Genomic DNA, 27,609 nt, shown 5'->3' with positions numbered 1-27,609 from the left:
TTAGATCTTTACCCTGTAAGCACTTGATAGTCACCTCCCCCCCACCCCTCAGCACCACAGCACATTTGCACATATCTATAATTCATTTTAATTTCTGTCTCTCCCTCTAGACTGTAGGCTCCCAATGGGCAGGGAACTTGTGTACCACCTCCATTGTATTATAATTTCCAAATGCTTAATATAGATATCTGCAAACAGTAAGTGCTCAGTAAATACCACTGATTCATATCACAGTATTTTACAAACTGATGCTTTTCTCTGCAGCTGTGAGAGGGTAAGTTCCTGGTAGGCAGGGAAAGTGTTTCATGCTTTTGCCAGACTTTCCCAACTGCTTAGTGTTGGGTTTTGCACCCAGTGAATGTGCAAGAAAAGCCATTATGACTACAACCACCTCTCCTTGCCATTACTGCTTAATAATACTTGAAATAATGTTATTTTTAAGGCACCTTCTCAGGCTTCCCTCCTTCTAATGATAATAATAATAAATAATGATGATGGCATTTGTTAAGTGCTTACTATACGCAAAGCACTGTTATAAGCGCTGGGGGGGGGATACAAGGTGATCAGGTTGTCCCACGTGGGGCTCACAGTCTCAATCCCCATTTTACAGATGAGGTAACTGAGGCACAAAGAACTGAAGTGACTTGCCCCAAGTCACACAGCTGACTAGCGGCGGAGCCAGGATTTGAACCCATGACCTCTGACTCCCAAGCCTGTGCTCTTTCCACTGCCTACGAGCTCTGCTCTGTTCTAGTTCTTCTTGACTTCTAGGCTCCCTTGGCCCCTGTTGACCATTTCCTCTTCCTTCAGGGCCACCACTGATTCCTCACTCTTCTTCAGCTCTCTCATTCTAAATCCCACTGGTTCTCCCTACACAAAATCTTCTGGCTTGGTTACTTCCTCTCCATCCAACCAGCTACACCTCTGGTACAAGCTCTGGTCACCTCACAACTACACTACCTCATTGAACCCCTTGTGGGCAGAGAACGTGCCTACCAACTCAGTTGTGTTGTGCTATTCAAAGCATTTAGTACAGTGCTCTGCATATGGGACACACTCAATAAATACTATTGATTAGTTGATTAGACTACTTACTTATCACCCTAACCCAAGCTGCTCTCCATTCAAGTCTACTCTACATAATAATAATAATGAATAATTATGGTATTTAAGCGCTTTCTATGTGCCAGGTACTGTAGTAAGTGTAGGGGTGGGTACAAGTAAATTAGGTTGGACACAGTCCCTGTCCCACATGGGGCTCACAGTCTCAATCTCCATTTTACGGAAGCAGTGTGGCTCAGTGGAAAGAGCCTGGGCTTTGGAGTCAGAGGTCATGGGTTCGAATCCCGGCTCAGCCACTTGTCAGCTGTGTGACTTTGGGCAAGTCACTTAACTTCTCGGTGCCTCAGTTACCTCATCTGTAAAATGGGGATTAAGACTGTGAGCCCCATGTGGGACAACCCGATTCCCCTGTGTCTACCCCGGCGCTTAGAACAGTGCTCGGCACATAGTAAGTGCTTAACAAATACCAACATTATTATTATTATTAACTGAGGCCCAGAGAAGTGAAGTGACTTGTCCACGGTCACACAACAGATAAGTGGAGGACCCGGGATTAGAACCCATGGCCTCTGACTTCCAGGCCCGTGCTCTAACCACCACACCATGCTGCTTCTCATGCTGCATACTGCTAAGGGGATCATCCTCCTGAAAAGGTGCTTGGCACACATGTCTCCGCTCCTCAAAATCCTGCACTGGCTCCCCATTTTCCTCCGTGTCAAGAAAAAATGCCTCCAATTGGCTTCCAGCCTCTCCTGCACATCTGTTCTTGTTGCCCATGATTAACTAGCCCGTTCTCTCCGCTCCTCTCACTTGACTCTCCCCATTCCACCCCTCAGTTACACGTTTTTCCAGGTTTGGAACTTGTTCTCTCCCCAAATTCCACAAACCACAGCCCTCCCTAGTCTCAAAGCCCTTCTGAAAGCCTACCTCTAAGCTGCCATCTGCAGTTGATTCTCAGCATCCCAAGTTAGTTTTCAACATTGGATATAATTCCATCAGCCATCTCTACCCCTTACTCACTTTGGATTCACTGACCGGAATCTGCTGGTCTGGAAGGCTTGTTTTAACCCTTCAGCTCCCAGAGCTCCCTTGCCATGACTGGAGGGTCTCCAGGAGGGATGGAGGATTTTGGCTTCTCTTCCCTCCCATGCAGAGTATGATGGGCTCTCACCGAGGCCAAGCCTTTCTGGAAAAAGCTCCTTTCTATTCCATGTGGGATTATGCCTAGAGGGCTTGGGCCAGACATTGGGCTGAGGAGCCTCATTATGTCTTGTTCAGGGCTGGGTCCCTTGGGGTCTGGCACAGCTCAGACCTTGTCCCCTCCCCCCAAGAAGGGGAAGTAGCCCAGACTCAAATAACTGTCCCATGTGGACCAGGTGACTCACCAGCCCGATGTGTCTTTCAGGAAGAAATTCCAGTCAAACTGTGAAAAAGATGAAGCATCTAAAGTGACTGATGGATGGGCCTGGATATGTCCCCCACCCTGAATTTTCCAAGCACTTTCTGACTCTATCCTCATAACATTCCTACTACGTGGGGGGAGGATTCATTTAATATTCCCATTTTACAGATGAAGTCATTGAGGCCCAAAAAACATTTAGTAAGTTGCTCAGAGATATTCTGTAGCAGACTACTGGCTGAGCCATAGCTAGAATTTGGGTTTCTGGACTCCCTACCCCATTAATGTTGCCCTAGGCCATGCTGTCCGGTATAGGTGAGCCTCATAGTTTGGTGGGGGGATGAACTGGGCCATCCCACTAACATTCCCTTCTTAATGCCACTGACCACACCCTGTCCTTCAAAATCTGTCCTATACGGTGATTAAACTAAATTAAGGATAGCGGAAATCGTAGTGTAGTAGGGGAAATAAAGTAGTAGGGAAAATAGCCTCCCTCACTCCCATTCTTGGTCCCAAACACCTATTCACAATCCATTCCTGGACTTGTTCATTCTCTCTCTCTCTTCCATCTCCTCCCCCTCCTACTTTAATATTCTTCCACTCCTATTCCTGCTTCCCCACTTCTGCCTTCCCATGCCATCTCTCCCTCAGCTCCAGTAAAGCTACCAACATCATCTGTCATTCTGAGAAAAGTGGTGATCTTGATTTCCCCCAGCCCAGCCCAGCCCAGCCCAGCCCAGCCCAGCCCAGCCCAGCCCAGCCCCTCCACTGTGCATCCCTGCACCGTGCAGAGACTGTATCTGGCCAACACCTGCTACCCGGCCGAGAAGAGGTCCACAAGCAGGTGAGTCACCTTTAACGTTTCCCTTACCCAACCATCACACCTTGCTCACATTGATCGGCCAATCAATTAATCCAGAAATCAGTGCTGTTTATTGAGCACCTGACTCACCTACATTGAATACCTCAATCCCCTGTATCTCACAGTCAAACCACTGTCCGTGTCATCCCTCTGGTCCACGGCTCCTCCCTATTTATACCCCACAGTCCACCACTCTCCTCACCTTAAAATCCTTTCTAAAATCATATCTTCTCCTAGAGGCCTTCCCTGACTAAGTCCTCATTATCCCTAACTGCCCTCTCCTCTATGATGCCTATGCATTTGTCTGAGTATGCATTAATTACTTTACACACCCCACAGTAGGTATGTAGGTACAGTCTGGCATTCTATTATTTCCCCTACCTGTAGACTGTAAGCTCCTTGTGTAGATACAAGTCAGGAATTTGGAGATACAATCAGGGGTCTCAGCTCTTCTACCTTCCAGTTGGAAGCATGACAGGCTATCAGTGAGACCAAACATTTCCAAAAAGGCTCCCTGCTATTCCTTGTGAGATTCCACCTCAGGGGAGGAGGCAGATGTTGGGCTGAGGAGACTTACTATAGCCCCTGAGGTCTGGCACTACTCGGGTCCGGCCCCACGGGTAGGGTAGCGGGCCCTCTCCCAGGTGACTGCCCCCTGGGGACCATGTGACTCCCCACACTAGTTTGTCTCACCGGAAGATCTAGTCTAGCTGGGGTCACTTCATAAAGAAGTTGCCTCATCTGCTTCTAGATCATAGGGTGGTCACTTTAATCGAGCGAGTTCCAACTGGCCCATCCCAACCCTGTTCTGGCCTCTTTAATATTCTCTCTTGGTCTTCCACTGACCATGCCCTATTCTGCCCATATCCATCTTACACATTGATCCCTCTCTAAACTGCCATCCCCACTCACTCCAAATGCTTTCCAGTGATGCAAAATTGGTTCTGTAAGTTTCCCTAGATGCAAAGAACCTATGCCTTGGTTCAGTCCTACTCTTGAAAGTGATTTGTTTAGTGCTCTGCTTTCAGGAGATGCTCAATGAATACAACTGGTTATCTGATTGAAGGAAAAAACATATCAAGGAGGCCAGTGAGTTCTTTGAGAGACTGACAGAATGGCAGTAGCAAGACAGCAAGGTTCAGGCCGAACAAATTGATCAATCTTAAATCAATCAATCAGAAGCAGCATGGCTCAGTGGTAAGAGCACAGGCTTGGAAGTCAGAGGACATGGGTTCTAATCCCAGCTCTGCCACTTGCCTGCTGTGTGACCTTGGGCAAGCCACTTAACTTCTCTGAGCCTCAGCTACCTCATCTGTAAAATGGGGATTAAGACTGTGAGCCCCTCATGGGACAACCTGATTACCATGTATCTACCCCGGAGCTTAGAACAGTGCTCAGCACATAGTAAACATTTAACAAATACCATAATTATTATTATTATTGGAGCATTTCCTCTGTGCAGAGCTCTGAAGTAAGTGTGTGGGAGAGTGTATGGTAGAATTGGTGGACAGGATCCCTGCCCTCAATGATCTTGCAATCTAGTGAGACAGTGAAGTGTTTTCCCATCTGTCCATCCATCCATCCATTATCATATCGAACAGAGACTTCTTACCACTGGCTTTAAGACATTCAATCACTTTTTTTCCTTCTACCTCTCCTCGCTGCTATACTGCAATCAGGGCCACCCACTTCACTCTAATACCAACCTACTCACTGTTCCTTATTGTCTTCTGTCCTGCCTCCAACGCCTGGCCCGCCTCCTCCCTTGGATTTGGAAGGCCCTCTTTCCTTCATGTCTTACAGACCACCACTCTGCCCAACTTCAAAACCCTACTAAAATCACATCTTCGCCAAAAAGGCTTCCGTGCCTTAGCTCCCATTCCCTAAAGCCTTCCATTTCCTCCCTCCCTGTTACGTACAAGACTGGGGATCCCTGTCTAGCAAACCCCACTCCTGCAACTCCTAGCAAACCACCACCCCTTGATTTTGGAATAAGAGGTTTTTTACTAATAATAATTGTGATATTTGTTAAGGGCTCACTATATGCCAAACATTGAACTAAGTGCTGGGGTAGGTACAATATAACCAGATTGGACACAGTCCCTGTCTTAAATGGAGCCTAGAGTCTAAGGGGGAGGGAGACAGGCATTTATTCTCCATTAAAGTAGATTAGGGATAGGGGAAAGTATGATGGATCACAAGGGCCCTATGGGGCAGTCATATGGGGCAGAGCCGCTACCTGGGCTGTTGGGACAGGGCCTGAAGCGGAGCTGGATCTCAGGCGACCCAGCCCCCAACAGTACATAATGAGGCTTCTCAGACCAACATCTGGCTCGTCTCCTGGGGGGAATCCCATGTGGAATAGCAGGGAGCTTCTCCAGAAAGGTTTGGCCTCACTGAGAGCCTGTCATTCTCCAAACTGGAGCAAAGAGGAATCAGGATCCTCAATGCCTTCCGGAGACTCTCCTGCATATGCCAGTGATTTCTGTCAGGTGAAGGGTTAAAATGAGCTTTCCAGACCAGCAGAGCCTGGTCAGTGAATTCAAAATGCATGAGGGTTAGAGAAGCCTTGATGGACTCATATAGGATGCTGAGAACAACCCTGGGAGGCTGAGAATTGATTGCAGAAGGCAGGTTTTCAGAAGGCAGGAATGACTGGTGAGTTGAGGTTAGAAAGGAAGACACTTTTTAAGGAGTATGTGAAAGAGCTCCTTCTAAACATGAAACACAATGGATTTCCCATGAAGCGGTGAGTCTTTGACAGATTCAGGGAGGGGGCCAAGCCAAAGAGTCACAAACTGCCGGGGAGGAGAGGCCCTTGGCTCTCCGCAGCTTTGTCCATGCAGAATGGCTCATCATCTAGTATGTAGGAGATATGGGCATAGGGCACCCAACCAAGAAGAGGAGTGAGGCTGTCTCTGTGTGTCATGGGGTCCCTGTTGTAGATCCCCAGATGGCTACAACAGCTTGGCTTAGGGGAAAGAACATGTGCTTAGGAGTCAGAGGTCATGGGTTCTAATCCCGGCTCTGCCACTTGTCAGTTGTGTGAGTTGGGGCAAGTCACTTCACTTCTCAGTGCCTCAGTTACCTCATCTATAAAATGGGGATTAAGATTGTGAGCCCCATGTGCAACAACCTGATTACCTTGTATCTACCACAGTGCTTAGAACAGTGCTTGGCACATAGTAAGTGCTTAACAAATATCACCATCATTATTATTATTATTAGAATGGAGAAAGACTGACTGATCCATCAGTGGTATTTATTGCATGCCTCTTGAATGCATATCGAGTGCTGGGGAGAGAGCAATAGAAACAAGGGATGTCTCTTAGTCTCGGAGGGCTTACAATCTAGTGAGGAGCTTACAGTCTTCATGATCCAAAAGTGGATCAAGAGGAAATTTAGAAATAGAATTGTGTGCACAGACACAGCAACATCATACTAAGGAACTATGTAATCTCTTCCCTCCCTCATCTCATCATCAACTTCTTCTTTCTCCTAATTGTCTTTTCTTTCTGGCTATTTCAACCTCGTAGGTTTTTTCTCCTTGATCCCTATTAGCTCTCTGCTGGAATTTTGGGCCTGCATTTTGTGAATTTATGCATTTTTTTCGTATAATACCATTTGTCATAATGCATGTGTGGCCTTGCCGCCGTGCATATATTCATTTGTAGGCTTATGCATGTTTGGGAGAATCTATGTTTGTGTTGGTGACCATGTATCTGTGAGTTGGTGATAGTACTTGTGTGCTCTGAATTGATCCTTTTTTACGAATAACTACATATTTTCAAAACTATGTGTCAGTGCTTGTTCTTTTAATATGTCCAAGTGGGTCTGTGCATTGATTGTTTTCTTTCTTTATCCATGTGTGTCTATGTGTTTGCTTATTTTCCTATATGTCCATTTGTGTGCTTGTTGGTGTGTTTTGGGACTTGGAGGGTTGGATCCCATGAAACCCCCCCCAAAACTATCCATTTTCTTTTCCTCTTTTAGGTAGACATAACATCTCCCCAAAATGGCCAACCTTACTTTCAAGCCCGAGTTCATCCTGCTGGGGTTCTCCGATGTCCGGGAGCTGCAACTGGTCCACGCCGCGTTGTTCCTCCTGGTCTACCTGGTGGCCCTGATGGGCAATCTCCTCATCATTGCCATCATCACCCTTGACATGCGTCTCCACACCCCCATGTACTTCTTCCTCAAGAACCTGTCCATCCTCGACCTCTGCCTTATCTCCGTCACTGTCCCCAAATCCATTATCAATTCGTTGACCGACCGCAGATCCATCTCTTTCCTGGGCTGTGGTGTCCAGGTCTTCTCCGTGATTCTGTTTGCCGGTTCAGAGCTGTTCATCCTCACAGCAATGTCCTACGACCGCTACGTCTCCATCTGCTGCCCCCTGCGCTATGAGATCACCATGAACAGAGAAGCCTGTAAGCAGATGGTGGCCGCTTCCTGGCTCACTGCAGGTCTGTTTGCAGTGACATCTTCAGCTGAGATGTTTTCTCTGCCCTTCTGTGGGTTCCCTGTGATCTTACAGTTCTTCTGTGACATTCCCTCTGTAGCCAAACTCTCTTGCTCTGCTCCACACATTGCCCTAGATGTGATCGTAGTCACCGGGGTTTCTTTGGGCGCATCCAGCTTTATTTGCATCCTCATTTCTTACATCTGTATCTTCTCTGCCGTGCTGAGGATGCCATCCACTGAGGGCCGGACCAAAGCTTTCTCCACCTGCCTGCCCCACCTTGTTGTTGTGACCTTGTTCCTCTTCACCGGGAGTGTTGAACACCTCAAACCACCCACGGCTTCCCCCTCCCTTCTGGACTTGTTGGTGTCCATGTTCTATGTGGTGATGCCCCCTACCTTGAACCCCCTCATCTACAGCCTGAGGAACAGGGACATTAAGGTGGCGATGAGGAGAGTCATAGGTGGGACTCTTTTCTCCAAGGATAGAAAGTTCCACCTCATGCTTTGACCCTATACTTTTTCTCCCTTGGATTGACTCTGTACAGATGCATCATCCTGTGAAGTTCTGAAATATTTCTCTTTGTTGAAGAATTTTCCCACTGCCATGCTGCATGCTATCAATGTCCTCCATTGGATTGTTTCAGGAGTTTGTATTGAGCTGTTATTGCCCTGTGGATAGGATGGTTCAATCAATTAACAATAATAATAATAATAATAATGATAATGGTATTTTTTAAGTGCTTACTATGGCCAAGCACTGATCTAAGCACTGGGGTGGATACAAGGTAATCAGGTTGTCCCACTTGGGATTCACAGTCTTAATCTCCATTTTACAGATGAGGTAAGTGAGGCACAGAGAAGCTAAGTGACTTGCCCAAAGTCACACAGTTGATAATTGGTGGGGCCAGAATTAGAACCCATGACCTCTGACTCCCAGGCCCGGGCTCTTTTCAGTAAGCCACACTACTTCTCCTTAATCACTCAGTCAATCACTCAACAGTACTTACTGAGCATTTACTCTCTCCAGATCACTGTTCTGTGTGCTTGGGTGAGTTCAATAGAGTAGGTAGACACAGTCCCTGCTCTTAGGAAGCTTACAATCTAGAGGGAGAGAAAGACATTAAAATAAATTGCATATAAGGGAAACATATGTTTAAGGATATATTCATAAGTGTTGTGGGAAGGCTCCTCATACCAGAGTCCCTCTCTGACTCCATATACTTCTTTTTTAAGAGGTTGCTCTTTCCTCATTTTTTTGTCTTCTAATTGAAATATAATCATTTATTCTAGATTCCAGATTTATTCCTATCTTATGTGTACCATTTCTGCTTTGCCATTTGATAGTGAGTGTGTTTCTCAAGTGAATCTACCCAAGTGCTTGGTTGTCTTGTATGAAAGGAGAGGAGGTTAGCACTCCCCTTGAGAAGGATGGAAGAGGTCCTAGTGGCCTTTACAACACACATATGGTTAAGGCATTGCCACCTACTTCGTGGCATCTAACCAAGTTTTAGAGAAGCAGCGTGGCTCAGTGGAAAGAGCCCGGGCTTGGGAGTCAGAGGTCATGGGTTCAAATTCCAACTCTGCCCCTTGTCAGCTGTGTGACTGTGGGCAAGTCACTTCACTTCTCTGTGCTTCAGTTCCCTCATCTGTAAAATGGGGATGAAGACTGTGAGCCTCATGTGGGATAACCTCATTCCCCTGAATTTACCCCCGTGCTTAGAACAGTGCTCTGCATGTAGTAAGCGCTTAACAAATACCAACATTATTATTATTATTTCTATACGACTGTGAGACCTGGACCGGTCACTGAAGACTTGGGCACAACTTCAGCTTTGTAGCTGGATCGGTCACAGCTTTGTAGACTCTTGGTTTGGTTCAAAATATTGCTGCTTTGAGGCTGCCACTCTCTGTCAGTCATAGGACAGACAGGCCTCCTGACTTTGGTTTACATAATAATGGAATAATAATAATAATTTAACACTTACTACGTGCCAAGCATTGTACTTAGTGCTGGGGAGAATGACCAAGTGCAAGATAACCTGGTTGAACACAGTTCCTGTCTTACAGGGGGCACAAGTCTAAATGTGATTTCCTTCAATCACACAATCCAGCAATCACTCCACTCAATCCCCCAAAATATCTTTGCTATGTCCTGAGTACCTATTAGGTGCAGAACATTGTACCCATTTCTTGGTAGTGTACAACACAAACAAGGAACATGACCCCTGTCCTTAAGGAGTTTGAAAAGGGGTATACATTAAGTTTCCTGTCTTCCTAAAATCCCAACCCCAAAAAGACTTTCCTGATTAATTCTCACCATAGTGTGTTTATTATCTCATCAGCAACCTGAAGCATGCACTTACCTGCACCCATCTTCAGCATACCTGTTTATAAGCATAATAAATTGTGTATTCAATTATTCATTTTTATTAGTTTCTTTGTAAATATGTTGATATCTGCCTCCCCCATTTTATGGTAAGTTCTTTTTGGGTAGAGAATATGTCACGTGCTCAGTACAGTTCTTTTCATTCCGTATGTACTCAATATTTGGCTGATTGATTGACTCACTGATTGATGTAGGATGGCAGCAGAGGTCAGGGAAAATGAACATGTTGAAGATGATCACTGGGACTGATCTGTGTGTGAGGGAATGTTCTGGACACCAGGTAATAGACATTAGCTGGATACAGCTTCTGTCCAGCCTATGGAACACAGAGGGGAGAGGTCGGAGGGGACTATGGATTGCCTCATTTCTCAAAGTGAAAACCAACAGTGAGACTTTGAGTGGTGCTGAAGACCACGTTAAGAGATGTGGTAGGAAAATAGAGGACAGAGTTGGGGGAGTAAGAGAGGGAGAGAACCTGGAAGAAAGAGGCTGGATGGATCTCAGAGGAGAAATGGAGGAGATATAGGAGGGAGAAGAAGAGAATGACCAGCACAAGAGTGCACGATAGGTCAGACTTGAAAGGTTGTTTGAGACTGGAGGCAGAAATGGGAGAGAGGTCGTGTGGGAGGGTGAACAGAATTGTGGGTAGGAGTGTGTGAAGAAGTGGTGAGGATGCCAGGTGACAGAGGGAAGATGATCTTGGACAAAATATAGGAGAGACAGGGGGTGGTTAGTGGGTCCAGGAGTTTGTGTGTTAGAGAGGGATCTGGCTACCCTGCAGCCAAGAACCAGATGAAGCCAATGGGTTACTGACAAAAAATCAAGATGGACTTATCATCATAGTCTGCATGGTTACACTGGAACTTCTCCCTGTGAGATGAACCAGTGTGATGGGGTCACATGGTCTCCACGGGGCAGTCACATGGGGCAGGACCACTACCACTTCTACCGTGGGACCCGAGCCTGAGTGGTGTCAGCCTCAGGGGACCCAGGCCAAAATAGGACATAATGAGGCTCCTCAGCCCAACATCTGGCTCATCCCCTGCGGGGAGCCCTGCATGGAATTGCAGCGAGCTTTTCCAGAAAGGCTTGGCCTCACTGAGAGCCCGTTGTGCTCCAGACGGGAAGGAAGAAGAGTCAGGACAATCAGTGACACCCAGAGACCCTCCTGGGGCCCACGTTGGAGAGCTGAGGGGACAAGGACAATTGGAGGACAACAGAGACCAGCGCCCTCTTCTCCCAGTCTGAACAGTGAGTCTGGGCTGGTGAGTACCAGGGATGAGAAGAGCCTCACAGGGGGACCAGCAGTGACAGAGAATTAGAGAAAGCTCCCTCTCTCCTCTCACCTTCGCTTGTAAAACAGATCATCCCCACTGGCGTCTCCATTTCTTTCCATCCATTGGATCTCCTGGGTGGCTGGTGAGGATGGAAGTGGTTGGATCAGTCAGAAACGTTCTGAAAATATCTGTTTCCATAGTCCACTGTCAAAGCTGGTTATATCTACCACTCACTGGCAGTTATTGAGTGCCTTATGTGTGCAGTCACTGTCCTAAATGCTGGGGAAGAGAAGAATGAAAAGATTATTTCTGCTAACACCACTGTGTTCTCCAAAGCACTCATTATAATGTTCTGTATAGAGCAAGCACTCAGTACTATGGTGTAATTGATTCATTAATTGGATAAATTGGATACAATCCCTACACCTCATGGGGGCTTACAGTCTAAAAATAAATGGGAGAGGGGAAGGCGATAGACACTCATCAGTCTTTCCTTAATCCCACCCAGCTAGGGCAGCCTCCCTTGGTGGTGATTAGGGGAGAGGGCTCTGTGGGTATAGTGCTGTGTTCTCTGTTCAGTTCCCCCATGGTGGGGGCATCCTGGACTATTTTCTATATTGGCTCTGTCTGCGATAGATTTTCCTGCCTCTGGTGTCTGCACCGGGGAAAAGGATTTGCGGGAAGGGCATTTCACCTTGTACCTATTGCGTCCGGAGAAGGGAGAGAGTGGGGAATGTGAGCCATAGCTCCTTGGAAACAATTCTGAGACCTCAAAGGAACTGCCCTAGGGGAGGAAGTAGGAGAAATAAAATGTTTTTAAGACTCACTACCTCCCACCCCTGGTCCTAGTCCACAGACAGATGCACCCTGGACAGGCTGGGTGGGCAGTGAAACAGAGGAGGAAGAAGAGGAGGAAGAAGGGCAGTAAAGCAGAGAGTGAACCACCCCCGACCACGGCAGTTTTCCTCCTTTCACCGCCCCTCCTGACACGGAGCCGGGGACGTGGGCTTTGGTCTGGTTTCCACCTGACCTGCCCCCTAACCAGTATGGATGAGGCATCTGGCATCAGGGAAATATTCAATCAATCAATCATATTTATTGAGTGCTTACTAAGTGCAGAGCACTGTCCTAAACATTTGGAAGAGTACAATCCAACAGAATTCGCAAACATGTTCCCTGCCCATAACGAGCTTACTGTGTAGAGGAGGAGACAGACATTAGGGATCAGGCTGGCAAACCTGGAAGCTCTGGTCATAGTTGGGGGCAGTTCAGCATTCCTAAAGTCATTTTCTAGGCAAAATGACACATATGATAGCATGGAGGAGCAGTGTTGCCTAGTGGAAAGATCGTGGACCTGGGAGTCAGAGAACCCGGGTTCTAATCCGGCTTTGCCACGTACCGCTGTGTGACTTTGGGCAAATCACTTAACATCTCTCTATACCTTACTTCCCTCATCTATAAAATGGAGATCTGATACCTGTTCTCCCTTCTCCTTAACCTTTGAGCACCATATGGGACAGGAACTGTCTTATTGATCTTCTAGCTGCTCCAGCACTTGCTATAGTGTGTGACACAGAGTCAGTGCTAAACAAATACCACAATTATTATCACATTTAGCTGTGTCCAACATCAGACACAGGACATGACACTTGATTCTGTATTCAGTATTCAAGGGGGCTGTGACCCAAGAGGAGGGTTAAAGGCTATCTTTACCTAGTGTTTTTATAAACCAGGAGAGTAAATCTGGTATTGAAGGTTTTGGTGTCTTCCTCCCTCGAGGTTGAGGGTTAGGAGGGATGAAATCTTAAGGTCACTTTGACCATCACTGCCTGTTGAAGTTTGGAAAAATAGTCTTACTCTTGTCCCCTTTAGGTGATCTTGGAAATGCCTGGGAAATGGTAAACGTTACCAGAATGACCGGTTTTCTGCTCATGGGGTTCTCTGACATCTGGGAGCTGCAGCTGGTCCATGCCACACTGTTTCTCCTGGTCTACCTGGTGGCCCTGACAGGGAATCTCCTCATCATTGCCATCACCACCTTTGACCGGCGTCTCCACACTCCCATGTACTTCTTCCTCAAGAACCTGTCCTTCATAGACCTGTGCCTCATCTCCACCACCATCCCCAAATCCATCGGCAACTCCCTGACCAACCACAGATCCATCTCTTTCCCGGGTTGTGTCATCCAGCTCTTCTCCGTGGTTCTGTTTGCTGGTTCAGAGCTCTTTGTCCTCACGGCGATGTCCTATGACCGCTATGTTGCCATCTGCCGCCCTCTGCATTATGAGGCCGTCATGAGCCGAAGGACCTGTGTACAGTTGGTGGCTGCTTCCTGGATCAGTGCAGGACTGGTAGGAGTCATGTCTGCAGCAGAGATATTCTCACTGCCCTTTTGTGGGTCCTACGAGATCCCCCAATTCTTCTGTGACATCACCTCCGTAGTCAAGGGCTCCTGTTCTAAAAGTCACATTGGCCTCGACGTGATCATAATCACCAGTGCCTGTTTTGCTGTCTTCTGCCTGATTTGCATTCTCGTCTCCTATGTCTGTATCTTCTCTGCTGTGCTGAGGATGCTGTCAGCAGCGGGGCGGTTCAAAACCTTCTCTACCTGCCTGCCCCACCTCGCTGTTACGACTGTATTTTTCACCACAGCTGCTTTCGCTAACTTAAATTTCTCTTCAGACTCCTCATCAATCCTTGACTTGCTGGTGTCTGTGTTTTACATAGCAGTCCCCCCTGCCCTAAACCCCCTCATCTACAGCCTGAGAAATAAGGACATGAGGATGGTGATGGGGAGGGTACTAAGTGTACATCTTTACACCAAGGATCAAAAGTTTCTCCACCTTCCTTCACCCTGCCATTTCTAGCCCCCACAGATTGCTGCATCAAACTGTTGCCTAGGTAGCAGAACTCTGTGACAGCACCGACTTCTACGTGGCCCAGTCAACTTTTTCGCCTACAAGGCACCCCTGCCACTGGACCCTTGCTTCACAGGTCTGGAAACCTTTTGGGCACACAATGGGGAATGGGAGTTGGATTCTAGATTGTAAACTCTTTGTAGGCAGGGAATGGGTCTGCCAACTCTATTATACTGTACTCTCCTAAATACACAGTAAGTGCTCAATAAATACGATTGATTGATTCTCCTCTCTCGGTGCTCCAGGAGACTGCTGAGATCTTGGGAGCCGAGACCCTTCTTCCGGAAACAGGGAGGTTCCATAACCTTTGATGGAAGCAGTGGGCACTGCGGGGAGGGGCTGAGGGATGGGTGAGGGGAGGTGGAATGTAAAATATTTATTGGGAGTTTTCCATGGAGTGCCTGGACTAGTGGGTGGTCTGTCATTTCATTTTCTACCAGACAGTCTGGTTCTCATCTTGTCCCTCCCAATTGTGGTGCAGATATGACATCCTACAAGTCTATGGCCCGTCTTTTTTGTTTTGTTTTGTTTCTATGGGGTATCGGTTAAGTGCTTAGTATGTGTCAAACACTTTCTAAGCACTGGAATATGTAAGTTTTAATTAGGTCAGTCACAGTCCCTGTCCCGCAAAGGGCTCGCAGTCTAAGTAGGAGGGAGAACAGGTATTTAATTCCCATTTTACAGTTGAGGAACTGAGGCACAGAGAGGTTAAGTGATTTGGTCAAGGTCACACAGCAAGCAATTGGCAGAGATGATATTAGAACCTAGGTCCTCTGGCTCCCAGGCCCGGGCTCTTTCCATTAGATCTTGCTGCTTCTTTTGTGGGCCCAGCCTTTCTCAGCCTTGGTTCCTTTGCCAAGTCAACTAACCAACCAATCAATCAATAGCACTGATTGGGTCAACTCTGTGTGGAGCACTGTACTAAATGTTTGGGAGAGTGCAATAGAATTAGTAGACATGATTCCTGACCCCGGGAGCTTACAATCTAGTTGGGAGATGCAACCCAGTACAAATAGGAGGACTTAATAGAGTGTAAATGTACACACATATGGGCTTCAGGGGTGTGGAAGCGATGAGGTTTGAACCACAGAACCACTCAGACCATAGCCATGCCCACACTGATTTCCCCACTAAACCTGGGTGAGGGTCTTAGAGGCATTCAGAGGCATCTCTCACTCTCTACATTTGCAATTGGAAGACATCAGAAAATACAATCGCTCGATTAACTGATTGACTGAAAGGCTGATTGTCAGAGGTTATTACCAAGATGAAGATAAAACTGCCTACAGTTGATCCAAATTGTCCATCGTTAGGGGAGCAAGCCGGATGCTGGGATGCAGATGCTGTTGTTTCCATGGGAACCTCTCAGGCCAGCTCCATTGCTGAAGGTACAGGACTTTGTCTCTGTGGGTCTACAGGACCAGAAGGTTCTCACGTCACCCAAGCCATTAGATCCCTTAACAGGCTCCAAGTTGGGCCTCCAGGGATCCCCTGTGGTGCAGCGGCTGCTTTATCTACAGGGACAGGGGACTTTCTGGAGAGCAACTCAACATCTGCAGCAGATCTTAGAGAGACTGAGGACACCACACCATTCCTTCGTGGCCATCTGCACCCAGGAGTCCTAGAAGAGAGGGGATCATCCCAACTGGGCAGAGGTCAGCGCCTTGGTGAGTGTGACCAGGGGTGGGACAGGCAGGGAGCTGTGAGATGGTCAGCGAGTCAGCGAGTGAGATGGAGCCAGTCGAGAGAGACCCTGGCATTTGGGGTCCAGGTTGGATTTAATGTTGGGTCTGAGTCTGTCTGAAGTGCTATGGGAAGTTGTAAATTGTAAGTGCAGAGGTGGTAGTTGGGTTGATGTGGCCTGGGAAGAAGAAGCATTCATTCTGAAAGTTCTCTTGGAGAATGTGGGATTTCAAGAGGTCTTTTTTTTTTTTTTTGCAAATTTGGAGAGCTGTGTTCTGGGGAACTGAAGGGCATGGGGTTCCAGGCAGAAGGACCCATCAAAGCCAGGGGCTGGAGGAAGAAGAGTTGAGAACAAGGCACTGGGAGGAGGTTATCTGGGGCATAGTAGAGTAAAGCGAAAAGATACGAGAAGAGAGAGCTCTTCGATTGTCTTGAAGCCAGTGATCAACCTTTATATTTTCCTCCTTACAGGGAGAGCTGCCATCGAATTCCCTTTGCTTAATGCTAAATGTGTGTGTGTGTGTGAGTGAGTTAGTCTGTGAGGTGGGGCCTGGGATGACCGCCTAGCCATGCACAAACAACCCAGGGTCCCTTAGGGTCTGCTGCCGCTCTGCTGACCAGGAAGGAGGGGTAGGAGCCGTAAGAGTCCAGCTGGGGAGATGGGGAGAGAACCAGGAGAATCACAGATGCATTGTAGTTGGGGTCAAGGTGCCAGAAATCGTGGTAGTTATACTTATTGAGTGCCCACTGTGTGTGACACAACTGTACTAAACGCATGGGAAAGCTTAATGGACTCCTCAGCCACATTCATTGTCCACAAGCAGCTTACATTATAGGGGGGAGGTGCGAGTGGGAGAAGAAAAGACAAGGCGGAGACATCAAAAGTTGGCAGACATAGTTGGGAAGCTAAAACTCACTGGGCAGGACAACGCCCCCTTCCAGGCTTTTCTCCTCACCGCATCAAGGACTGCCTCTTCTCAGGGCTGGTCTAATCACCATCACTCCCTACCCAGGAAATATCTCCAGATGCCTCATCTGACATCAAACCAACCAAAACTGAGCCGTCTTCCCCACCCCGCCCACCCCGCCTGCTACTCACTGCACTCCACTTCCGCTACCCCTCCTCTGTGCTCTCTGCTCCTTGGAAGTCCACCTGCTAAAGAGTACCAGGCACCAAGGGCCTAGTGCAGTGCGAGCCAGCAAGTCAGTGCTCCACAAATTAATTAATTAATGTTGGTATTTGTTAAGCGCTTACTATGTGCAGAGCACTGTTCTAAGCGCTGGGGTAGACACAAGGGAATCTGGTTGTCCCACGTGGGGCTCACAGTCTTAATCCCCATTTTACAGATGAGGTAACTGAGGCACAGAGAAGTTAATTGACTTGCCCACAGTCACACAGCTGACAAGTGGTGGAGCCGGGATTTGAACCCATGACCTCTGACTCCAAAGCCCGTGCTCTTTCCACTGAGCCACGCTGCTTTTCCTTCCACTACTACCACTGCCTGCTATGCTCTACATTTAACTCTTCCCTGCTCTGGGATATCAAATGCTCTGCCCCCCTCTCCCCTCCCCCTGAGCCAGGAATGTCTTCCTCCCGCTTCTTGCCAAAAAAGAAAGACTTTCTCATCTTCCAAATTTCTGGCCCCAATTCCACATCCTCCGGAAGCCTCCTGCCAGCCAGGACATGAAGTACACTGAGCAAGTGAAGAGACAGGGACACTGAACATTGCAAAGTGTTCTTTTTTTTTCCCTTGCAGGCCACTTTGCCCCACCACTTGCATAATCAGACCATATCTCAAACTCAATATTTCTAAAACAGAACTCATCTTTTCCCCTAAACCCATGCTTCCCTCTAACATTCCCATCTCAGTTGTCTCAGTAATTATTACTCTATTTTATTAATTATGTGTATATAATCTATGATTCTATTTATCTTCATGGTATTGATGCCTGACTACTTGTTTTGTTTTGTTTTCTGTCTCCCCCGCTTAGACTGTGAACCCGTTGTTGGGTGTGGATCGTCTCTGAGTGTTGCCAAATTGTACATTCCAAGTGCTTAGTACAGTGCTCTGCACACAGTAAGCGCTCAACAAATACGATTGAAGGAAAGAATGAAAGTTGTCAAACCCGACTGCTTCCCCATCCCTTACGCCCACAGATATGGTGTTATCCTCAACTCTTTGCTAATATTCAGCTCTCACATTCATTCTACTGCCAAATACTACTTGTTTTTCCAAAATGACATCTGAATCCACATCTTCCCCTCAATCCAAACTGCTATCACCCTGGTACAAGCTCTGGTCCCACCGGAGCTAGACTACTGCATAAAAATCCTCGCTTGTCTCCCATCCTTCAGTCTCTTCCCCTCCAAGCTATACTAGGAGTCGCCCCACAACTCTCCCCAAAATTATCCACTGCTTTCCCGTTTTTTGCAGATCGAGCAGAAATGCATCACAGTTGTCTTCAAAGCTCTCCATCATCTGGCCCCACCTCACCTATCTTTTCTCCTCTCCGACTATTCCTCAGCCCATTCTCTTCATTCCTTCCGAGCCGATCTCCTCTCTTGGCCTTGCTCTCAATTCTGTCCCTACAATACCTTTCTCTTTACCCACAGTGGACCGACTACAGCCTCCCCACATTTCAAACCCTCCTAAAAATCTCACCTCTTTCCACGAACCTTCTCTGATGAATTTTCTGACACCTGAGCCTTCAGTCAACTCTAGCACTTAGACACTCATTTCTACTTTCCTCAGTTATTTTTCACTACAATGATTGAAAATATCTGTCTCCACATTGTATTGTAAACATCTTACGATAAGGGAATGTGTTACTTCTCTATTCTGAACATCCCAAGAGCCTAGTACAGTGTGCTGATATCACTAATAATAAATATCTATCTTTGAACATGCTAGAAACTCCTCTTCATATAGAATCACCAACAAATGTTCTGTTGATTTTTTTCCACCCATCCCATCAGTAACTTTAAATTGGTTCCTTCCCTCTTCCTTTCCAGGGAGCTACTTTCACTTCACCGAAATGACCAATGTATCCCTGGTTACCAGCTTCCTCCTGATGGGATTTTCCGATCCCAGGAAGGCTCAGGTCATTCATCTCATTTCATTGAAATGACCAACGTCTCCTTAGTTACCAACTTCCTACTGATGGGATTTTCTGATATCAGGAAGCTGCAGATAGTTCATGCCACACTGTTCCTCCTGGTCTACCTGGCAGCCCTGACAGGGAATCTCCTCATCATCACTGTGACCACCCTCGACCGACACCTCCACACCCCCATGTACTTCTTCCTCAAGAATCTGTCCTTCATAGATATCTGCTACATCTCTGTCACTGTCCCTAAATCCATCGCCATCTCCCTGACCGATAACAGCTCCATATCTTTCTTGTTCTGTGCCACCCAGCTCTTACTGGTGGTCTGGCTGGCTGCTTCAGAGTTTTTTGTCCTCACAGCAATGTCCTATGACCGCTATGCTGCCATCTGCCGCCCCCTGCACTATGAGGTCACAATGTGCAGAGGAGCCTGTGTGAAGATGATGGCATCTTCCTGGCTCAGTGGGAGTCTGTTTGGTTTCTTGTTTTCGACTTCAACATTCTCCCTGTCCTTCTGCGGGTCCAATGCTGTCCAGCAGTTCTTCTGTGATGTCCCCTCCCTGCTGAAGATCTCTTGCTCTGAGGACCACATAGCAATTGATGCAAGTGTGTCTGCTGGGGTAACTTTAGGTGTCATCTGCTTCATTTACATCATCCTCTCCTACATTCACATCTTCTCGGCCGTGCTGAGGATGCCATCCACCGAGAGCCGGGCCAAAGCCTTTTCCACCTGCCTGCCCCACCTCATTGTCATCATCGTTTTTTTCTTTACTGGTGCGTTTGCCTACCTCAAACCACTCTCCGACTCCCCCTCGGTTCAGGATCTTTTGGTGTCTGTGCTCTACGCCGTGGTGCCCCCTACCCTGAATCCTCTTATTTATAGCTTGAAGAATAAAGATGTGAAATCTGCACTGGGAAGGGCCCTGAAGGGGACATTCCCCTGCCTTCCTCTCTCGAACAAATTGTCCGTTTCCTTGTGCTGATAATCCCAATCCCTCATTAGAGGGATTGCCTACAGATTTTTCAAGATATAGAGCTGTCCTCCAGGCCCTGAGAGAAAACCTTGGCAAGGACAGTTTTCCAATGTGTACTGCTGAGGCTGAGCAGGTCACTGCGGTCCTTCTTCATGATGAGAATGTAAAGATGTCTCCTTGATCTCTATTAGATTTGCTTGGGAGGAATCAAGGCCTGAATTGGGGTGCTGTGAAAGAAGAGAAAGGGGGTAGATAAGAAGGAGACAGGTAATGGAAAGCCTCAAAGCTGAGGCCTAAGCGACACAGTCTCCGCTTCCCCAATCCATGGAAGTTTTCCTTGAGTAACTCAAAACAGCCCAACTTTTTCAGCTCAACAGTCACCCTTCACACTTATGTATGCTATTCCAGCTCCCAGCTCTTACTTATGTAGAGACTATGAATTGTACATTGGGAAGCAGTGTGGCTTAATGGATAGAGCATGGGCTTGGGAGTCAGAAGGAGCTGGGTTCTAATCCCCACTCTGACACATATCTGCTGTGTGACCTTGGGCAAGTCACTTCACTTCTCTAGGCCTCAATTCCCTCATCTGTAAAATGGGGATTAAGTCTGTGAGCCCCATGTGGGACCAGGACTGTGTCCGACCTGATCAATTTGTATCTACCCCTGTGCTTAGAACAGTGATTGGCACATAATAAACTCTTAACAAGTACCATCATAATCATTATTATTATATTCAGTTAGTGATTTGTGAATCATTCTTATCTATTCTTCCCACTAAATTGTGAACTCCTTGAGGCCAGAATATATATGTTTTGCTTTTGTTGAACTCCCCCAAATGTTTCCTACAGTGCCTCATATTCAGTAGGCCGTCAATAAATGTCGTAAATGTCACTGATTATGTCATTGATTGATTGTGGTTTTTGTGAGATGGCATGAGTAGCCATTGGACGTTTTAGCTCTGTCTAGCATTTTTCAGAGAGGGGCATACTTACTAAATACCAGTAGTGCTGACTCAAGCGAGTTAAAGTGATCTATCTAGCCCCACAAAATGTGAATGATTCAAGCCTCTTTGTTTTTTCATTTCACAGTCACCAAGAGCTCTCATTTTACAGGAATACCCATTTTTTCCCCATTTTTCTTGATGTCTTAGTTTTCATTCCTTCATTCAATTCATTCACTCATTTTTATTGAGTGCTTACTCTGTGCAAAGCACTGTACTTATCACTTGGGAGAGTACACTCTAACAACAAACAGACACATCCCTGCCCATAACGAGCTCATAGGCTAGAGGGAGAGACATACATTAATATAAATATATAAGTAAATAAATAAATTATGGATATTTACACATGTTATGGGGGTGGGAGGGAGGATGAATGAAGGAGCAAGTAAGAGCGGCGAAGAAGAGAGTAGGAGAAGAGGAGGGCTTAGTCAGGGAAGGCTTCTCGGAGGAGATGTGCCTTAAATAAAGTTTTGAAGTGAGGGAGAGCAATTATCTATCCAATATGAGGAGGGAGGGCATTTCAGGCCAGAGGTAAGAAGTGGGCACGAGGTCAGCTGCAAGATAGATGAGACTGAGGTAGAGTGAGAAGGTTAGTATTAGAGGAGCGAAGTGTGTGGGCTGGGTTGTAGTAGGAGAGTAGTGAGGTGAGGCAAGGTGATTAAGTGCTTAAAGTCAATCTTGAAAAGTTTTTGTTTGATGCAGAGGTGGATGGGCAGCCACTGGAGCTTCTTGAGGACTGGGGAAACATGGTCTGAATATTTTTGAAGGAAAATGATTCGGGCAGCAGAATGGAGTGTGGACTGGAGTGGGGAGAGACAGGAGGCGGGGAGGTCAGCAAGAAGGCTGATACAATAATCAAGTTGGGATAAGATAAGTGCTTGCATTAATACAGTAACAGTTTGGACGGAGCTAACAATCTGAAGAGAAAGATGGTCTTCAGACTTCAAAATGTGCATGCAAGAGGTTATAATAGGAAGCAGGTCAAGTATACCAGGAAGAAATACCAGGAGCACTAATTGAAAATACAAATGCAAATTAGAATAAAGGTATGCATAAATACATAAGTGCTGAGGATACGAATAAAATAGGAAAAGAAATGAGTACCCATTGCCACTTTATTGAGTTCTGAAAGCTACAAAACCTCAAAGATACACCAAGTCCTTTGCTAAATGGGACTGGCAGACTGAGGAAGAGACTGGAAAGTGAAGGAGCATCACACCCTGACTGACGCCACTCACAGGTGGAAAACTATCTCCTCCAATATCAGATTTACTTGAGCCGAGTTGTGGATAGAATTACTCCAGAACACACCCGTGGTTTGGGAAGAATATTCCTTAATTCTTCCACAGTGCTCTATTCAAATTGTGTAATGAGAACTTGTGTTATAACAGATCTAGGCAAACACATATTGGGAGAGAAGAGAGAAGCCCCAATAGGAGTTGTGAGAACGGGTGGGTAGAAGAGTTTGAGGTGGGGTCCAAATCTCCTCCCTCATCATCACTGCAACCATATATAATAATGATAATAATAATAATAACAATAATTATGGTATTTGTTAAGTACCTACTATGTGCCAAGCACTGTTCCAAGGGCTGGGGTAGATATAAGGTAAGCAGGTTGTCCCATGTGGGGCTCGCAGTCTTAATCCCCATTTTAAAGATGAGGTAACTGAGGCATAGAGAAGCTAAGTGACTTGCCCAAAGTCACACAGCTGACAAGTGGCGGAGCCGGGATTAGAACCCATGACCTCTGACTCCCAAGCCCATGCTCTTTCCACTAAGCCACGCTGCTGGTGGGGAGAGGCAGAGATGAGGTGGGGGTGGAGTGGGCGGGTGAGGCAGCCTACATTCTATGCAACAGATTTCAAATTGCCCAAATCCCAGTGCAGAGGAAGCTGGAATCCTAAGAGCTGGCAAGAAGAAAGCCTTCAGTGAAAGGAGATTTCCAGCCCCTCGCCCTCCAAGATAAACAAGGAGTCAGAGAGTGTGACTCACTTTGGGAGAGGGCAGTTCCAGGGGTGAGGTCCTGGGTCTGGGAAACTGCCCTCATCCATAGCCAGAGGGGACTTGGAGCCCCAGAGATTTCTGGGGAGGGAGATTTTCCAGCAGCACCCTGGGCTGATCCTCCCAGGAGACTCTCCCAAGGAACAGCAACTGCTTTATCTATAGGGATGTTGGGACCATCTGGAAAGCATCCAATGGTCCATTGGAGAGGGGAGAAGAGGTTGAGCCTCTCTCTGCTTTCATACCGACTTCCTCTGCATAGCCAGGAATGTCCAGAAGCACACGGGGAGTCGGGACTGACCTGGATCAGCTGAGGTCCAGTGCTCCCCAAACTGGATTGTCCTATAGAGGTGGAAAAGGGCTGGAAGAGAAGGCAACGACAGGAAGGAAAAAGTTTAACTGGGGAGGGATTAAGAAATATTACCATCATCAGCAATGGTACTTATTGAGCACCTGCTTAAAACAAAGCACTTACTAAGTACTTTGGAGCCTACCCCAGACATGTTCCCTGCTCTCCAGAATATTACAAGCTATTGGTGGGACCAGGCAGACAAAAAAAATGATAAAGAGTAGGAGCAGGAGAGAGAACTAGGGTACAGAAGGAAGAGAAACAAATGAATTAGGAAGGAAAGAGCTGCAGGAGCAATAGCATATACAGAAAACCAGACTCATATATGATACATAGGAACACAAATGCTGAAGAGCAATAGTATATATAAATGCTAAGGACAGCGTTGAGTTGATGGGCCTGGGGTGTTGACAATCAGTCAGAGAAGGCTTTCTAGCAGAGGTGGAAAGAATAGAAATTACTTGTATCTCTTCACTGATACTGGGAAGACCTGTTTCTTCCCTCTGGGCAGTCTCTCCCTTCCTGTTGGGAGATCCCAAGAGAAGCTGCTGTTCCTTCAATGTTCAAACATTTTCTTTCGCCCACTAAAAAAGCAGTATACATGGGCATGACCAAAGACAGTCGCTCTGTTGAAGGCTCAATTTGAGATTATTCACACAAGGAAACAAACATTTTGTTCCAGAGAGAATGCAGGGGGATTGTCCCCTTTAGGATCCTGCCCATGGCAGCCTTCAGGTCCCTGTTTCTCAGGCTGTAGATGATGGGGTTAAGGGTGGGGGGCACCACGGTGTAGAACACGGATACTAGCAGGTCCAGCGATGAGGGTGAGTATGAAGGTGGCTTGAGATAGGCAAATACACCTGTAGAGACAAATAACGTGATGACGGCGAGGTGGGGCAGGCAGGTGGAGAAGGCTTTGGCCCGGCCCTCAGAAGACGGCATCCTCAGCACGGCAGAGAAGATGCGGACATAAGAGAAGACGATGTAAAAAAAACAGATGGCATCTAAGACTATTGCAGTAGCTACACTCACATCTATGGCAACGTGGTCCTCAGAGCAGGAGATCTTCAGCAGAGGGGGGACGTCACAGAAGAACTGCTGAACAGCATTGAACCCACAAAAGGTCAGGGAGAAGGTAGAAGCTGAAAACAAGACTCCAAACAGACACCCACTGAGCCATGACACTGCTGTCATGATCATACAGGCTGTTTTGTTCATGATGAGCTCATAGCTCAGGGGGGAGCAGATGGCAGCACAGCGGTCGAAGGACATTGCAGTGAGGACAAAAAACTCTGAAGCAGCAAACAAGACCAATAGGAAGAGCTGTGAGACACAACCCAGGAAAGAGATAGAGCTGTCACCGATTAAGGAGTTGACAATGGATTTGGGAACTGTAGTAGAAATGTAGCAGAGGTCTATGAAGGACAGGTTCTTGAGAAAGAAATACATGGGGGTGTGGAGACGCTGGTTGAGAGTGGTGACAGCAACAATGAGGAGATTTCCCAGAAGAGCCACTTGGTAGACAAAGAAGAACAGCGTGGCATAAACCAGCTGCAGCTCCCGGATGTCAGAGAAGCCCAGGAGGAGGAACTCAGCCACCGTGGAGACGTTGGTCATTTCTGGAAAGGAAGAGGGTGTCTTAAATTGACAGACATCGACATTCCCTCTAGACCGTAAATTACTTTTGGACAGGGAACATCCTGGAGAGATGCACTATGGGACAGAGACAACTTGGTAGCATAAGAAAAGATAGAGAATGGCTCAAACATCTCTCCTCCAAACCCTTCCCTGGCACCATGCATCTTTCACATGAAGCAAAAACATCTCAAGGTCATCTTCAAGGTTTTTTTACCATGTGAGACTCGGTCTTAATTCCCATTTTACAGATGCAGTATCTGAGGCACAGAGAAGCAAAGTGACTTCCCAACATCACACAGCAGACAAGTGGCAGAGCCATGATTAAAACCCAGGTCCCCGAGCCCATTGTGGCATAGGGACCCCTCGATTAGACTGTAAGCCCATCAAAGGGCAGAGACTGTCTCTATTTGTTGCCGATTTGTACATTCCAAGCACTCAGTACAGCTTGAGCACATAGTAAGCGCTCAATAAGTACTATTGAATGAATGAATGAATGAATTGTCTCTTCTGTTGCCGAATTGTACTTTCCAAGTGCTTAGTACAGTGCTTAGCACACAGTAAGCTCTCAATAAATACGATTGAATGAATGAATAGCACTCATGATTAGAACCCAGGTCTCCTTACTACTACCACTACTATTTGCCTCTACCTGGGACCAGACACACCTTTTCCCTGGAAGGTGATGGGAGAAGATTCCCTCCCCTGCCCCACCCTGGGCACACACACAGCCGCCGACACAACAAATCTGACTGTGGTTCTCAGAGGAAAATGAAACAGACTGAAGTTTGGTTGACTCCAGTCAACTCCTTGCCATTAGCTTCAGGGCTTTTTACCAGAGTTCTTCTCCATGTTTCCCTTCCCTCTTTATTAACTACCCTCCAGCCCTTGGAAACAGATCTTCTCTCTATGCTTCTCCAAGGACTTTCCCTTCTCCAACACATGACTCGGACCCTTTTTTCTGCCCCAATCTCCCTCTCCCTTCAAATTTGCCCAGATTAACATTTCTTCTCCCCATGCCGTATCAGCCCAGATACTACCTCTGCATTTACACGGTCACAACGGCTCATAGCTCTTCTCTTCCTATAGATTCACAGTACTATGTAAGCACTGATTAAACTGTGCATCCACCTTTCCATTCTTATTTCCCCCTAGCTGTGAATCATTTTGGATCATTCTAGCCCAGCATACTGGTAAATCCAGGAGGGAAGGGATTGAATCTCTAACCTCCCTTGTGTTCACCCAAAATTCCTGCATGGAGGAGTTGATGATAGTGGTCACTGTCTAAAACCAATCACGCTCTCTCATTCCCTCCCTGTCATTCCCACCAGAATCTTTTTCTGACAACCAGGAGCCACTCCTGGCCAAAGTGACCACAGCATAATGCTGACGCTGTGCTGCAGGGCCCCAGTCAGACAAGCGGCTTCCATGTTAGCTGGATGGAGGTGGATGAGGAAGGGGAGACAACTGTTGGTTGGGGCCACTGCACTGTCAAATACCCTCCCAAAAGCCCACCTGCCCCTCTGGGGATGTAGCCCTGACTCAAAGTCCGACATTGGCCCTGCGTGTAGCATTTCCCCAGAACAGCTCCATCTTTTGACATCCTCTTCATGGTCTCTTCCTTTACCTTTACCCCCGCCCCCTGCCCCGGTCACACTCACTGGGCAGCATAGGTCCGGAGGGCTCTGACCTCTGCTGGGTTGGGATCGTCCTCTCTCCACTCTAGTTCTAGGATGCAGCTGCCTATGAAGGAAGGGACATCATGGCACCTAAGCCCCTCTCTGATCTCCTGTGGGCAGGGAGATGTTCTCCAGAGAGTTGCCCATCCACAGAGATAAAGCTGCCACTGCTCCGTGGGGAACCCCTGGAGGTTCAAATCAGGTGGGACCTTGTGTCCTGGATGATGCAAAAAACCTCTGCCTGTGAGGTCCCTGAGGTCCTGCAGAGATAAAGGCCTAGTCCCTAAAGCTGCACCAACAGAGGTGCACCCCAGGGTTCCATGGAAACAACAGCATCTGCATCCCAACATCCCAACTGTTTCTAATGTTACTGTCAGTCTACATCCAGCTTCATCTCCTATACAACCTTAGACAATCAGTTTCTCATTCAGTCAGAAAATGGATTGATTCCATTTTCTGACACCTGATTGCAAATCTAGAGAGAGCAGGAGATTCCTCTGAATCCATCCTATGATTCTGCCCCAGGCTGAGTGGGGTGGGGCAGGGGACTGAGGTCTTGAGAATGGGATAATGGGAAGGAGAAATTCCTGGCTTGAGGAAGAATAAGATGGAAGTGGCCCTCCTGTTGTGATGATTTACTGACCTGGGTTCTGGAACCCAGTGCATGTCTCATTCCCCTTTCAAACACCATCGTCATTATTATTATTAGTTGCAGAGAAGCAGCGTGACTCAGTGGAAAGAACCCGGGCTTGGGAGTCAGAGGTCATGGGTTCAGGTCCCAGCTCTGCCACTTGTCAGCTGTGTGAC

The 27,609-nt window shown here is 47.1% G+C and overlaps 4 protein-coding genes and 1 non-coding gene across 5 annotated transcripts; 4 read left to right on the top strand and 1 right to left on the bottom strand.

The window, feature by feature from the left end:
- Window positions 1-7,338: 7,338 nt before the first annotated feature.
- Window positions 7,339-8,295, top strand: LOC100083044 (olfactory receptor 14A2-like). The gene has a single exon (XM_001513593.2). The coding sequence runs from the start codon at window positions 7,339-7,341 to the stop codon at window positions 8,293-8,295; it is 957 nt and encodes a 318-aa protein (XP_001513643.2).
- Window positions 8,296-9,171: 876 nt separating this feature from the next.
- Window positions 9,172-9,299, top strand: LOC114808617. The gene has a single exon (XR_003756463.1). It is a non-coding gene; the product is annotated as a U6atac minor spliceosomal RNA (small nuclear RNA).
- A 4,064-nt stretch (window positions 9,300-13,363) lies between these two features.
- On the top strand, window positions 13,364-15,993 carry LOC100681781 (olfactory receptor 14K1-like). The gene is made up of 3 exons (XM_029054639.1): window positions 13,364-14,236; window positions 14,352-14,444; window positions 15,682-15,993. Exons 1-3 carry the CDS (start codon window positions 13,364-13,366, stop codon window positions 15,991-15,993), a joined length of 1,278 nt encoding a protein of 425 aa, XP_028910472.1.
- Window positions 15,994-19,176: 3,183 nt separating this feature from the next.
- LOC100681801 (olfactory receptor 14A16-like) lies at window positions 19,177-20,142 on the top strand. Its single transcript, XM_003430654.1, has one exon. It carries the CDS (start codon window positions 19,177-19,179, stop codon window positions 20,140-20,142), a length of 966 nt encoding a protein of 321 aa, XP_003430702.1.
- A 3,994-nt stretch (window positions 20,143-24,136) lies between these two features.
- LOC100681820 (olfactory receptor 14A16-like) lies at window positions 24,137-25,975 on the bottom strand. Its single transcript, XM_016227330.2, has 2 exons — window positions 25,960-25,975; window positions 24,137-25,107 (listed from the first exon to the last, which is right to left on the bottom strand). Exons 1-2 carry the CDS (start codon window positions 25,973-25,975, stop codon window positions 24,137-24,139), a joined length of 987 nt encoding a protein of 328 aa, XP_016082816.2.
- Between the last annotated feature and the right edge of the window lie 1,634 nt (window positions 25,976-27,609).

The sequence above is a fragment of the Ornithorhynchus anatinus genome, chromosome X5 (genome assembly GCF_004115215.2).
Source record: "Ornithorhynchus anatinus isolate Pmale09 chromosome X5, mOrnAna1.pri.v4, whole genome shotgun sequence".
Lineage (NCBI taxonomy): Eukaryota > Metazoa > Chordata > Mammalia > Monotremata > Ornithorhynchidae > Ornithorhynchus > Ornithorhynchus anatinus.
Note: the sequence above shows the minus strand (reverse complement) of the source record. Positions and strands in the feature narration are given on the sequence as shown.

Bases quoted from the DNA above. Each gene is read 5' to 3' on its own strand.
- LOC100681801 (XM_003430654.1), top strand. From the start codon at position 19,177: ATGACCAACGTCTCCTTAGTTACCAACTTCCTACTGATGGGATTTTCT.
- LOC100083044 (XM_001513593.2), top strand. From the start codon at position 7,339: ATGGCCAACCTTACTTTCAAGCCCGAGTTCATCCTGCTGGGGTTCTCC.
- LOC100681781 (XM_029054639.1), top strand. From the start codon at position 13,364: ATGACCGGTTTTCTGCTCATGGGGTTCTCTGACATCTGGGAGCTGCAG. The intron at 14,237-14,351 runs GTGATGGGGAGG...ACTGTTGCCTAG, and splicing joins GAAATAAGGACATGAGGATG to GTAGCAGAACTCTGTGACAG. The intron at 14,445-15,681 runs GTCTGGAAACCT...GTCCATCGTTAG, and splicing joins ACTGGACCCTTGCTTCACAG to GGGAGCAAGCCGGATGCTGG.